The sequence below is a fragment of the Camarhynchus parvulus genome, chromosome 1A (genome assembly GCF_901933205.1).
Source record: "Camarhynchus parvulus chromosome 1A, STF_HiC, whole genome shotgun sequence".
Classification (NCBI taxonomy): Eukaryota; Metazoa; Chordata; class Aves; order Passeriformes; family Thraupidae; genus Camarhynchus; species Camarhynchus parvulus.
In genome coordinates this window covers 1,531,886-1,546,347 of record NC_044586.1, presented here as the reverse complement: position 1 = coordinate 1,546,347, position 14,462 = coordinate 1,531,886, and the positions used below count along the sequence as shown (strand labels likewise).

General features: G+C 41.8%; 1 protein-coding gene across 1 annotated transcript in view; it reads left to right on the top strand.

Annotated features, from left to right (window-relative positions):
- Positions 1-14,462, top strand: part of PDE3A (phosphodiesterase 3A) — a 209,125-nt gene that overhangs the window by 165,977 nt on the left and 28,686 nt on the right. The window contains exon 3 of the mRNA XM_030960122.1: positions 13,734-13,994. Within this exon, the coding sequence (XP_030815982.1) occupies positions 13,734-13,994 (261 nt within the window). The remainder of the gene's footprint in view (positions 1-13,733; positions 13,995-14,462) is intronic.

Genomic DNA, 14,462 nt, shown 5'->3' with positions numbered 1-14,462 from the left:
TGAGGACATGCAAATGTGAATACTTCGCATCTTTTTGCAATTCACATCAAAAAGAAAGAAAGCTGTTTACACTAACATGCACGTGGAAACACTGCTTTTTGTGTGTGTGTTGATGTTTCTTTATTAGCATTTTAATCTGCTTTCATTTTCTATCTTCCATTATTATTTGTAGGTGGATAACTCTCAACAGCTCTTTTTTGGGAGGAAAAAAAGTGCAGTAAACTTCAACCAAATTAGAAAAAATAGAATTTTTTCTAATTAGATTAGAAAATACTTTCATGCTGAAACACTTCACAGTTACAGGTAGAGTTTAGCATCTTCAACAGCTCTGATAACAGAAACAGAACATGGGGAGAAGAGAGAGGCATGTATATGTTAACCTTATGTGTGGGACTTATTTCTGTGAAAGGAATTCTGCTTTCTTAATACAAGCACTGCACGTATTACTGGGGAGTTTTGTGTTCCTAGAGAAACTTCTGCAATCCTGCTGTGGAATATTTTAGTATGAGAGTCAGTTCAAAATGCTATGAGGCTCCTTCCACCTCCGCCAGATGCAGTAATTTCTTTGTTGTTTGTACAAGATTTGCAAGATCGTTGGAAAGAATGTGAACAGTGAGAGATTACTGAGCTAATATATAAAAACCCATGGATTAAGTTTTTTTTCCTCCCAAATCGATGATGGCATTTCATGGGCACAGCAGAGCTACAGTCCTGATTTGAAGGAGGAGTAGTGCCATCTGGTGACCCCTGGGAAAGGCTTTTCTGCACCTAAAGCTGCAGGATCATAAAGGATGATGCCTGTGGGAAGAGTTCTGCTCAGTTGTACCATGGCTGTGCCTCACACCCTCTCCTCAGGCACTGACTCACCTGGAGTTGTCACTGGCACAAGGTGTGTGCTCATTTTTGGAAGTATTTGTGCTGCAGCCTGGCACAGCTGTTCAGACTAGGTCTGAATGTAATGTTCTCACTGCCATCCCCTTCTCCTGGTCTGATTTTCATGGTGCAGCTGGATGTGCTCACATCTGTGCTGCCTGACCCTGTCTCCTGCCCTTCCACCTTTCCTGTGCCTCTGGCCCCATGAGAGCCTGGTGGGCAGGCAGAGACCTCAGAGAGAGGAGGGACATGCTGGGCTCCCCTGGTCCATCCCCTGGGAGCTCCCAGTTTGCCTGGCTCAGCTCCTGAGCAAGGCTGAGGCTGGGTTCCAGCCCAGAGCTACTCCCTGATCTCCTCCCTCGTTATGTCCTGTCAGTAATGAGGGGCTGGCATGCAGATCACAGAATCACAGAATAGTGAGGTTGGAAGAGACCTCTAAGATCATCAAGTCCAACCTGTGCCCTCACACCTCAACTAGACTATAGCTCCAAGTGCCATGTCCAGTATTTTTTTAAACAGAGCCAGAGATGGTGATTCTACCACCTCCCTGGGAAGAGCATTCCAGTTCTTTATTATTCTTTCGGTGAAAAATTTCCTCCTAATATCCAACCTATACCTTCCACTGTGTCCTCTGGTTCTGTCAGAGACCAACCCCACCTGTCTACAACCTCCCATCAGGGAGCTGTAGAGAGGAATAAGGTCACCTCTAAGCCTCCTCTTCTCCAGGCTAAATAACCTCAAACAGCTCCCTCAGGGGCTCCTCATAGGGTTTGTGCTCCCAGCCCCTCTCCAGCCTCATTGCCTCTTCTGGAAGTGCTCGAGCATCTCAACATCCTTCCCAAACTGAGGGGCCACAGCTGGACCCAGCACTCAGGTGTGCCCTCACCAGTGCCCAGTACAGGGGCAGGATGAGCTCCCTGCTCCTGCTGGCCACACCATTCCTGATCCTCACCAGGGCTGCTGCTGCCCGGGGGGAAGCAGAGTTCAGCTGCTGCTCTGGAGCCAGGTGGGCTTTGCCCTGGCTGGCAGCTTGGTGCAGGGGGAAAAGGTGGTCTTGTGTCAAATGTGGGTTCATAAATTGCTTATTCAGAGCTAAATGAACCTCCTTTTACAAGTAGAAATAGTTACTGTGTGTGGTTAGAAGCCTGCCCATGGACAGGTTTTATTTAAAAAAAATTATTTTGTGCACCTGGTGGAACGTCCTTTGGCTGGTTTCCATTTAGGCTGGTCACATCAGCAAGCCCTTAAAGCAGACCCTATATTTTATGTAGGGTCAGAACATGGTTTTATCTTGTGTGACTGGTTTTAAAGTATACTCAAACCCACACAAAGCAGGTTTCAGAGTTGAGTGTGAAGTCCTATTTGTAACATGTTTGTTTGTAGGTGGCATGGGCCTATAGGGTAATCTTTATACACAAAACATGAAACAGTCTTTAGACAGTTTTTGATTTGCATTTTCTTCTCAAATAAGACAAACTTCTCTTAAATAAGGGAAGGGGAATTGATTGAATTTTTAAAAAAGGCCAACTAAATGTTAATTCATTTCTTTCCAATCAGTTCTCCTTCCCTTATTTAAACTGAGCTATTAACATGTGTGTGAGGTGTATTACTGTGGCTCTGTATAGAATTGGATAATTATATAGTTAGTTATTACTTGAAGACATGTTTATATCATGGCAGAAAAATGCTATCCTAATGGAAGGCATCTTTCCTAAAAGGCAGAACAAAGTAAGTCCTCATCATGTTGCCTTCTTGTGCAACCTTGATTTTACTGACAGGAAAGCAAACATGTTTCTTTGATCTGTCAGTGCATAAAAGGGCAAGTGCATAAAAGTATTGTGCATAATTAATTTGGTTGGGTATTTCATTTTGCTGTAGGATCAGAATGCTTCAGCTTTACTCTCCACGGCAGTTGTAGCTTGCATTAAAAGAGGAAATGGATACAAATAAATTTTTACTTAGATTAAGGGTAGTCTTCAGATTCCTGGAAAAATGCCAACCTGTTGCACAGTGAGCATTATTGATATGCATTTTCTGCTCTGTGTTAGCTAGAAATGACAGTAATTAAAAGAACAAATCATTTAAATGAAGTGATTTTTCTTTCTAGAGAAGGTTGTTTCCTAATGTTGTTGCCAAAAGTCTCTCAAATGCATTAGGAGGAGAAGGAGGGTGTACAGAGAGAATTGATCAGCAATTTATGTCTTTGGTTTTTTTACTTTAATGGGATAAATGGGATATCTGGGGCCACTGGTAAGACTCAGATGGACGCAGTCAGGAAGATCCTGGAGCATTAGGAAGACACAATCCATATGCTCCATCAGCTATCAGCCAGAGCACCGTATGGCAAACAATCCAGCATGTGGTCTGATCCAATTTGTTAACAAATATGTTACACAAAGCATTGTGATGGGAGCTGCACGTGACTGCTCACCAAGGTCAGGGCTATGAAGTCAAGTGTTTTCTTGTGATTAAACTGGTCTTTCATCTTTGTTGTTCTGAGCTTAACCCCTCGAATTAAACTGATTTTTGGGAGGATCTTTTGCTTCAATACCCCGCCTTAGATCACCAATATTAACAAACCTGAGTATTGAAATTATCTTGGAGTCTAATCTATTATGGATCCCACTTGATTCAACTTTGAGCCTCTGACCACAAGAAACAGGCTAAGCTTCTGCAGAAGTCTAATACAGAAAACAATGCAAATACGGGCACGAGGCTGTTCTTCACAAAGAGAAGCCATAGCCTTTTATTAAAAAAAAACAAAAAACAAACAACTGAGGAACTTCATTTCATAATTTTCAAACTAAAGATTTAAGTTTTGAGAAGTTGACGCAGTTTCTTGTTCCTATCTTTTAATAAAACTGTCCTAAAATTGCTGAAGCAAAGCCAAAATAAGCCCTTTCTGTCGCCAGCAATTCCAAAACCAATAATTTTTCTGTCAGTACAAAATACTTTTTGTGTTTGTGTGAAGTTGTCAGTGCACTCTGAATCCTTGAGCTGCTGTTTCTCGTTTGTGAGGACGCCACACTGTTCTCTGTGTTAGAGAGCTCTGGGGCAGAATCATGTGATGATAAATCTCATCAGCAAATAGCCCAATACTGTGTGCACCAATTAACAGCATCAGTTCTGAGCTAAAATGTCAAATCTCTGTGTTGATGTGTCTTCTCAAGTCTTTGATTTTAGAGGGTAAAACAGATTTGTGTGTTGACACTTCTTTTCTATACCTTCTTATATAAAAATTCAATTAAGACCTTTAATTTCAATTTTTTCAAAAACTCAAACTCCTTACAAAAATTCAGTTAAGGCTTTTAACCTGTTGGCCAGGACCCATGCAGTGTACCTACTCAGTGGTAGTAAGTACTTCTATTGCACTTACTGGTGCATCATCACTGATTTATTACTGCAGTAGATTCAGATGAACTACTGAAGTTCAGCTTCACAAGGATATTTAACGTTTAAAAAAGCCCCATGTGCAACCCACAGTTTATTTTTTTTCCCCCTTAATGTCCACATCCAAGCAGAAAACATAACTCACAGTGGAGATAGAAATCATTGTCAAGTGTGGTTGCCAGCATAAGCACCAGTGCTTCTGTGTCTGTTTTCTGGTCTCTATGGCTCTGTTGCTTTTTGTAGATGAGAAGCTGGTGCTATTATATTTAGATGTGAGTTTGAGTCCAAGCTTTCCAAAAACACAGAAGTGTTTGGCCCTCATAAAATAGTGCAGACCCTGAGCCAGAAGTCAGAGTTCAGTATGGGGAGATATTAATGATGCAGAAGTATAGATTGGGTCTATCTCTAATTAGAATTGATTCTAATGAGAAGCAGCCAGGGCGTCATAATTAGGAATATCACATGCATTCTACTTTTTTCTTTTTCCAAAGTGCAAGTCAAGCACTGCTCACAACCTGAAATACACCAGTTAAAAGTAAGACTTTTCTTAGATTAAAACTGTGCACAAGACAAATCTGTCACCAGCTACATGGAAGAAATTAGAGATTGCTGAAATGACTTAGAAAATCCTAGAGCCTTTAGCATCCAGTGTGTAGATCAAAGGCCAGAACAGTAGTCCTGAAAATGGCCATCTGATGCAGGCATTGACCTGTGGTTATCAGATGTCTACCTTGTATCTCAGCAGGCCATTTTTTTGTTGTTGTTGTTTCATTTGTGACAGCAAAGGCAAAATAAGCCCACAGTATAAACTAACCTTATGTGTCTTCAAGTTGGTCCATGCAGGTCAAGGATGAAGTAGGTTGAAAGCGGTCCTCAGGGCTTGCTGCTCTGTCAGTTTATATCTGTGGTAAGTGAAAAAAATTATTTTAATATCACAGAAGGCATGCAGAGGATAGTGTTTTATATTTCTTGTATATGAATTACTGGTCCTCTCTGTTCTGATCTTCATTGAAGAGTCTGCCAATAAATAATCCAGGAGAGGTGGGGGATTTTCACATCTAGTGCATGCTTAATTGTGACTTTTGCAGGTCATGGCTTTGGATGTTAGTAGCTTGTTCTTTAGAGAAATAATAGCTCTGCAGCAGTGATGATGAAGGATTTGGGGGCTGCCAGTCCCTAGGGCTACAGCTGGGTTTTTTTTGAATGAGTCATAATATAAGAATCCAAAGCCAAGTGTTACAGAAAAATGATTAATTCTTTTCGCAGAGGAGTTCATTAGTGACATAAAGTCATGAGAAAGAGGAGGAGGCATCTCTAGCACTCAGTGGCTATTAACTGGTATTAGTGTGAGTGCTTAAAGTCAGGAGAACTGAAATAATGCAAACCACAAGGTCTGATGAAGAAGAAAAAAATGCTGAAATTGGACCAATTTGTCTGCAGTGAGGCTCTCACTGGAGTTTGACGTGCAGAGGATTTATCCTTTTCAAAAGGTGCAGAACATCACTGCCTGCCTTTGGCTTCAGGGAAAGCCTGTTCTTATAAATGGACCACTACATATCAGTAGTGTTCATGGTCACTGGAGAATTTCATGGGAGCCCTCTGCTCTGCTGCTGCAGCATATGGGAAACATGGCCCAAGATATACATCTGGCTCCTGCTGCCATTTCCAAATCCCTGTTGGAATTCCAGTAAGAACAGACTGAACATTAAAGGCTCTTTATCTACAGCTCCACTGATAATTACTTCCTAGTTTCTAATTTTTACTTATTCTCGTTTTCAGCACCCGTTCTTAAAACCTTATGAGGTTTTCTTTTTTTAGTTTATTCTCCTATGACAATTCCTTTTTAGTAATTGAAAATATATTTGACACCCTGTGTAGCAGCTCTTCATTCCACCCCCCTGATCTTTTGTCTTCATTTAGAGACTGCATTTATTTGCATTACTTTTTAATGATATTTGCTAATTCTCTTCCTCATACTGTTCAATGGTTCTTAGTGAAGGGCTGGGATGGATGTGACTCTTTAGCTGAGCTTATTTTCATACATATTTCTGCAGTTTGCTGCTAATTGTGAGGTTGCTTCTCAAGTTGCATCCCAAAAGAGCCTGAAGTGCTTCGAAAGGGAGAAAATATGGCATAACGTGGCTCCTTTGGCTTTGCTCTGGTGTAACTGAGACTGTCAAGTTGAAAATGTGGGAGGATTAGTTAGTACACAGAAGGCAGAGCAGTGATTATTGCTTTCAATGGATCTTTTTTTAACTCATGCTGTGAATTTGGCTGCTCTGTTTTAGTTCACCGTAGCATTAAAATAGCTCTCCATGCTGAGCAGGCGTGTTGGAGCTGTAAACTCAAACAAGTAGGATCACCAGGTATTAATAGATGGTTCATCCTCCCTGTGTGTGCACCCAGCACCCCACTCCTGCTGGGTCCCACTTGAGTTGCTGCGGCTCAAGTTGAGGCTGAAGACAGTTGTCACTGTTTTCTGCATATGAACACAAACTATCAGCTTCAAGCTACCAATTTGTGACCATCTGATGTACAAATTGGAGAACAATAATGTAAGACAATTGAGGACAGCCTCTGAAGCACAGAATTGTTCTCCTCAGTCTGGGTTACTCAAAGCAGATTTGAGTCCCATTTAGAATTTAATTTTTCCCATCTGCTGTACTTTAATTAAAAGCAATAATTTTTAAAGTTCCTAGTTTGGTTGGAGTGGCGTCTACTTTATAAGTAATCAACCCTGACTGTGACTGACTCTGTGATCTGCTCTACATCATCGAGTAGTTCTTTGGGCTGGAGAGTCGTGATGTTTTAATGTTTTTAGGCAGCCAAATAGCACGGAAAGTCCCTTGGAACTGGGTGACTGTGTCCCCAGGGCTCTGCTGAGAACATCAAATACCAGCGTCAGAGTTTCCACGAGGTTCGCAAGCTGTGACCGGCGGCTCCCAGCCAGGGAGCTCAGCCTGTGCTCTCTCCTCCTTCCAGGAGCTGCTTTCCCTGGATCCTCCTCGTGGCATGCCTGATGCAGGAGGTCATCCCAACTGGCTGAGTGTCTTCACTTGGCCTGGGATTTCCCAAGGAGCTCAGGGCAGAGCACATGTATGGCTGTGCCCCTTGCCACGCTCTGCCACCCAGCACGCCCTGTCCCTTTTCCCTCTGCCTTCCAGGGTTTCCAGCTGTGACCTACAGCTGTGGCAGGAGGAAATGTGGAAAATTAAGCACCACTTGATGTCAGTACCAGTGGAGTTAGTTCATGTGAGGTCCTTTCTGTCAGATATAAATGACAGGGTTTTAATTACATTGCATTGGGTTGTGTCCAGTATTTGCATCCACATGGGTTCAGACTTTCCTACTCTGTAGGTCTTGAAGCTGGACAAATCCAGTCCTCCCACTCCTTGAGATTATTTCTGCATCTATCTTTTTATTTTTGCTTGGTTGCTAGTGACCACAAGGATATTTTCCTTCTGTGTGTGTGTAACAAATCTGGAAAAGCCTACTAGGTGACCTGAAAGGAAGAACCCATAGCCTCCCTCGAAAGTTACAGATGGCACCAAAACTGCAAAATAGCTCAGATGTGTTCTCTGTTTCTTGAATGTGATCTTTTGCCCTTTGAAATGTTGTGCACAGTGCAGGAGGACACGTGTGCAGTGTGTAGGGGTGATCACTTCCATGGTGGGTTTCTGACAGCCCACAGAGGTCATGCAAGGCCAGCTTTACTTTGATTTTTCCCAGGGACTTCACAACCAAATCTGGACATATCAGGCTAGGGAAAGCAAAAAGGCCTTACTGCACCTCCAGTGCCTGCTGCAGATTAAGTGGTATCAGTTTACCAAGAGATTTTTAGGATGGATAAAAGACTCCAGCAGTCTCCTTGTAAATGTCTGAGCAATTTTTCTCAAACACTGAAATAATTCACCCCAGACAAATACCTGGCAGTGCATGTTTCAGTCTGAGCTCTTTGGCTGACAAAGCTGTCACGAACTGAAAGATCCTGTAATGGAAGAAAGTTAGTCAGCTGTAACTGTGAGCTTGGTGAGTGGTGTCACCTAAGGTGGAGATGCAGGATGTGGGGATTGCAGCTGCCTCCCCAGACAAAGCCTGCTACAGACAGTGATACATTCCACAGGTTTTATAAGAAGGGGGAAAAAAGTATTTCCTTCTCAAACCAGTGCCTCTTTCCTAAAGAATGGTGGTGTTGTCATCCTGGTTTTCTAAAGAAAGTAGTTATGCTCCTCTGTGGCAGTTTCAAACAAATGTGGCAGATGGGAGCAGGTTTCAGAGATTGTTTTCTTCTTAGGAATTTATGTTAGCCAGTGGTGGGATACAGGAGGAAGGTCCAAATCAGTGGCCTTGCTTGGTAGTAGTAGAAGAGTGGTAGTTTAATATACTGTGAGATGACAGAGCCAGCCCTGCAGGAGGCTGCTCAATCCATGCACAGCCAGCCCCAGGCAGGGCTGCCTGCTGCTGACTCTGTGGCTCAGGGTTGCTGAGGAAAGGGCTCACTGCAATACAGGGAGGGAACAAAATATTTAACTCTTTAGTGATCCCCATTTCATCAGATCCTGCCTTTGCAGAACTACTTTGAAACTCTTCCTCTGGCTGCTCTGTGATCCTTGGACTCTGGCATCTTTGTGGCATTACAGACACACTTTGTGTGGCACTCTCATGGCACTTTCTGCCCTGCAGATCAGAGTTCAGTGTAATTGTTATCAAGTAGCTCTGCTTTGCTGCGCTGGTGCCATCCCCAGCATCTTGGAACCAGGATTAAAACTCAAATCATTATGGCTTAAGCCAGATTTAGAGTTTCCTTCATTGTGGGTTCATCTTCTGTGCCTCAGTGTCTGGTTTATGGTTATGTGGCCTTGAGTGCTTTAAAGACTCAACAGCAAAGCCAGGGACTACAAGATGCCTTGGAAAGGTTTTCTTTGATCAATGTGATGAGACAACAGGAAGATGCTATTTCCAGCCCTACCAAAGAGTGTGCCTTGCAGAGCCTGTGGCTGGTTGACCTCCAGAGAGCAGTGGGAATGCTGTGCTTCATTAAGCTGGAGAAAAGAGTCTCATAAACATCATCTTTGCTCACCAAAGAAGAGAAAATCTGAAATCTTGTGCTGGTACAAAATAAGAGAGAAATAAAACTAAAAATACTCTGTTTCTAGAGCTTTAAATAGAGAAAAATGAAATGTGAAAGAATTGCATGCACACTTTTTCCCTTAGTCATTCAGTGGAAGGTGGAGTAGTTAAGTCTGTGGCGCCTTTAAAATGATTCATTATTTCCATAGAAGCCAATTGATGTTTATCCTTCAAATTGCTCTGTGGACATTAAAATAATGGAGAATTATATTTGCTTTTAATTTTGTTTCCAGACAGCTTGGCCTGAACATTTATGATGTGACTTGGAAACCATATCAAATAGTGATTTATAGCTGCTGGTAATTGTGTGAAGATTGAAGATAGGCTGGATGCTGCTTTCCTTTGCCTTTTTTTTCCTCTTTGCCTCCCCCATTCTTTTGCTTACAGAGTGCTCTTGAGTGCAACGTGGTGAAAGGCCAACATCTCTGCCTTCATTGCTTTTCCTTGTACAAGCCACAGCAAATGAAGATTTTATTTCTCCCTAACACGAGGCTGTGTGAAATGAATCGTGGTTTGTGTTTGATAATTAGTTTGGTTTTTTTTTTTTTTTCCTTTGCATAAGTTTCGACTGGTTTTGTGTTGTCATGATAATCACCCCCTTTGTAGGGTGGAGAGAGTGGTGGTTTTTAGTCAAGCTGGATGAGAATCATATACAAAATATGAATGGGGAGGGGGAAGACTTTTCTTTGTGGTAAGGCATCTGTTGAGTGTATGGATGTCAAATCTGCTCCCCAGGTGAGCCAACACAAGTAGTTCATACCTAAATTCATCTATCTGGTCTTATGGCTCAAGGAATTTGTTCCTATTTTCCTAAATTTATTTTTATTTTTTTTATTCCTATTTTCCTAAATTTATTTTTCCTGTACAGTTTTATCTTCCTTTTTCTTCTACTGAATAAAAAGCTATTCTTAGAGTTTTGTGCATAATATAGTTTAATAGAAGAAAACAAAGGGGATTGTGGACTATAATAGAAAAGCCCGCTGAAGGTTATGTAAATTTTGAGAACTTTTCTAGGCATGTTGCAAACTCCAAAACAAATAATTTAAACCTAAAAATTCTAAGTTACTATTAAAATTTTCCAGGATATTGTTTTCATATTGAATGAATATAAGAGTTTCCTACCCTGACAAAAATCATCTGTGTGATACTGGGACATGCTACTTTTGTGGTTTGGTCCTGCACATGCAGCAGTGTGTTTTAGGTTTGTTTGGTTTTTTAATTTCGGTACATAAAAGGAAGCCTCAAAACATGCAGCAAGTGCATTTGGGCCCACTTAGGAATTCCAGATGGCAATGTGGCCTAAACCAGCTGTTTTTCAGCATTGTAAGGAATTATTTTTTCTTCTTATCTTAGTTAAAAATGAGCCTGTTTAGTTTTGCTTTTGTTCCCAGCCTGTTTGCTTTCTCATTCTCATGCCCCAGAGCATTTCAGTTTTAGTCACTGCATGACATTGCTGAAATCAGGGCTGGAATGAAGTCACAAAATGAACAGCAAGCCAGTCTTATTCAAAAGTCATGCCAGGGAACTGCATTCACAATTATTGGCATAGATGAGCAAATGCACACTGACCATTGTGAAATTAAGTTCACCTTATCTTAGCTCCTCGTTGTTGTGTTTTGTTTTATCAAATTAGTTGTTTGTTGGTGTTTGCAAACGTTGTTCATGCCACAATTCCCAAGTATCCGGCCTTGGAGCTTCAATGAGTAAAGTGCTTTGGAAAGAATCCAAATCCAAAGAATCCAAATCAGTTCATGCAGGGCTATGCACATTAGTAGAAAACAACTTAGAGACTGAGCATAGATTTTGTCTGCACTTTTACCCTAAAAGACTCCCTGCATATCTATCTGTGTGCATGTACATATATACAATACATATACATGTATGTGATTACATTAATCTCAAATTTTCAGCAGTTTCCTCTCTTGCTTTCACATCACCACAGTGATTTACACTAAATTCCAGGTTTCCTTGCCCTTTAGGGAAACACATTGTCATCTATTTTCTGAGTAATGGTCTGCAAAGCATATGCAGTTCTTCACTGTTTTTTAGTAGAGACTCTGGAAAGTAAAATATTTTTAAATGTTCTCATGCATTCAGTTTGTAATAATTTTTAGAAAACAGTATTTTAAATACCTGTAATTTTACCTAGTCAGACTAGTCTGATCATGCTCTAAATTGACCCTGAGACAGATGAACCACTCCTATTTCTTGACTCACATAACTCATCACAGCCTGGCGTTTGACTGGGACAAATCTGCTGGGCCTCAGAGTTAAGGCAGTGGTCACCAACACACATGGCAGCACAGGGAGCTGGAGGCCCTGTGGCAGAAATCCACTGTGGAGGAAGGCTCTCCCTCTCTCCACTTGGTTCTCATCATGGAGAACAATGCTGGCTACTTTGCAAAACATCAGTACTGCTGCACAGAACCTCTGCTTATAGCCCGCTGAGTCAGACTTGTTTACTTCATAGAAGTAGTAATCTCTGGCTCTGATTGTCAACTACTCCAGGCTTAATAGAATTTCAAGCAGTGGATGACACAGTTTCGCTGAAAATATGAGGCTTCTATTGCATTTTGAGTGATGTATTCAGCCTCACCCCCATTTGGTCCATTTGCCATGGCTGAGGTTAAGATAGATAATTAATTACTCCCATCCCAAGCCTTGCCCTTTAATTTAAGGATTTTCTTTAGCATCTGCCAGAATCTTCTGCATGCACTCCTGAGATGTTAAGCAATGAAAAAGCCATTAAGTTAAATTCGAGCATTAATTTTTTTTTCAGTAGGATGAAATAGCACTCCAGTAGATTAAGCAGTTTCTGGTTTATGTTATTTCATAGCATGGCAAAGAAATGTGGGAAAAGGCTGGTTGGTTTTCTGGCTGCAGGAGAGGATGGTGAGTGAGGAAGCCTATCTTCTGGTCCTGCAGCTTACCTCAGTCTTTGCAAGAAGCAGGACACAAGGAAGGGGTCCATGGAGTGAAACGTCTGTTTGCCAAGGGCCTGATGTCCACGTTATGCAACTGAGAAGACAGAGGGAAGAGGTTTAGCTATACTTAACTAATACATCACTTTCCTCAGAAATGCTTTTTATTGCCTGTAAAGGCTTTTCTGAGAACAAAGCAGTGTCAAGTTGTCTTACTCTGTTCTTTGTGTTTTGAGGTCCATGAATGCTGTCATGAGTCATTCCTGGCTGGGGCTTTAATCACTCTCCTTCTCAGTCTGACCAATTCTCCATGCTCTTTGCTTGCCACTCCAAGCAACTTGTACTTTCTTTTCACAGGCATAATTTCCCCATTAAACAAACTATGTATTTTAGCTTTTTCTAAGAAATACATGAAAGCAAATTAGCGCAAAATCTGCTGCAGTGGTCTCTCTGGGAAACTGCACGTACACCTGCTAAGCCCCAAACACGAGCAGGAGGACTGAGCTTATGTGTCAGAGACACAGCAAAGGGAAAATGGTCACTCTTGAAATGCCTTGAAACAGCAACTCCATGCTGAATTTATGGTGGGTTTTAGTGCACCAGCTAGTGGGGCTGAAATGTCACTTCTGCACTGAAATTCCATATGCCTTCTGCCTTTTTAGATGTTTTACTTCTGTGTGCATCCAAGTCTCACTGTTCTTTATTAGAATTTAAAGATCCTCAGACCTTTGCAATTGTACTGTATAGCTGTCAATTCACAGACTTGACAACTTTAAGGTTTAAAAAAATCCACTTTTTTACTCCATTTTAGTTTTGGTATAGCTGCCCAATATGCAATTGCTTGGAGAAGAATGTTGTTGCTACCATACCAGAATACTCTAAGGAGATATTTTAGTCTACTCTCTATACCACTACTCTCTATAATACTTTACTTACTATTTATAATACTATTTGGAGATATTTCACAAATCTCAGTATATGCTTGGGATTAATTTCATTTATCTGAGCCTAAGCACTGAGCATTAGTTGTTTTAGATTAGTTGTTCTCTAGTTAGTACTCAGGCATCTCTCAGGAGAGTCTCCTCCCATCCCAAGCCATGTCTCCAAAACTCTTTGTGCAAATGGGCCCTGGCTATTGACCACATCTCCACAGGGAGCCTGAACAATTTATTCAGATGGGCTGAGTCAGCTGCAGATGGTGGAAGCTGTGAAATCAGATATGATGGAATTCCAAAGTCTTTGCAGACCGATGATCGATCTATTCAGCGTTCTCTGTATTTAAAGAATTCTTTCATGTTACTATTTTTCCACCTGCAGATGCTTTAGGAGAAGCTGTGATGAGTTCACCACAGCTTGAGGCAGTGCCCAGCAGGTTGTTCACTGCTGTTGTCTCACCTGTATTGTTTCTCTCTTCTTTAGTCTTCTGGCACCAGCATCACGGTGGACATTGCTGTCATGGGAGAGGCCCACGGGCTCATCACAGACCTTCTGGCTGATCCTTCACTGCCCCCCAACGTCTGCACGTCCCTGAGGACAGTGAGCAACCTGCTCAACACACAGCTGACCTTCCAGGCCATCCACAAGCCCAGGGTGAATCCCTTGGTGTCCTTCAGTGAGAACTATACCTGCTCCGACTCGGAGGAGTGTCCGGAGAAGGGAGAGAAACTGGCAATTCCCAAGGTGAGTGCTGGAGCTTGCCTCTGCCTAAAGGGACACCACTGGCTTATCAGATGTCACTGGGATTTTTGTGTGAATTGCCATTTCTTCCTTCCCTTAATCAGAAAGGTGAAAATTACAGAATCACAGAACGAGGTTGGAAGAGACCTCTAAAATCATCAGTCCAACCTATGCCCTAACACCTCAGCTAGACTGTAGCACCCAGTGCCATGTCCAGTCTTTTTTTAAACACATCCAGAGATGGTGGATGATTCTACCACCTCCCTGGGAAGAGCATTCCAGTACTTTATTATTCTTTTGGTAAAAAATTTCTTCGTAATATCCAACCTATAGCTTCCCTGACGTAGCTTGAGACTGTGCCCTCTACAGAAGTCAATTAAAAAGTTTCTATTGATGACCTTCAGGTGCTTTGTATCAAGTCTAAACTGTTGTGTACCCCACAAACTAACAAAAATATCACAATCATTAGTA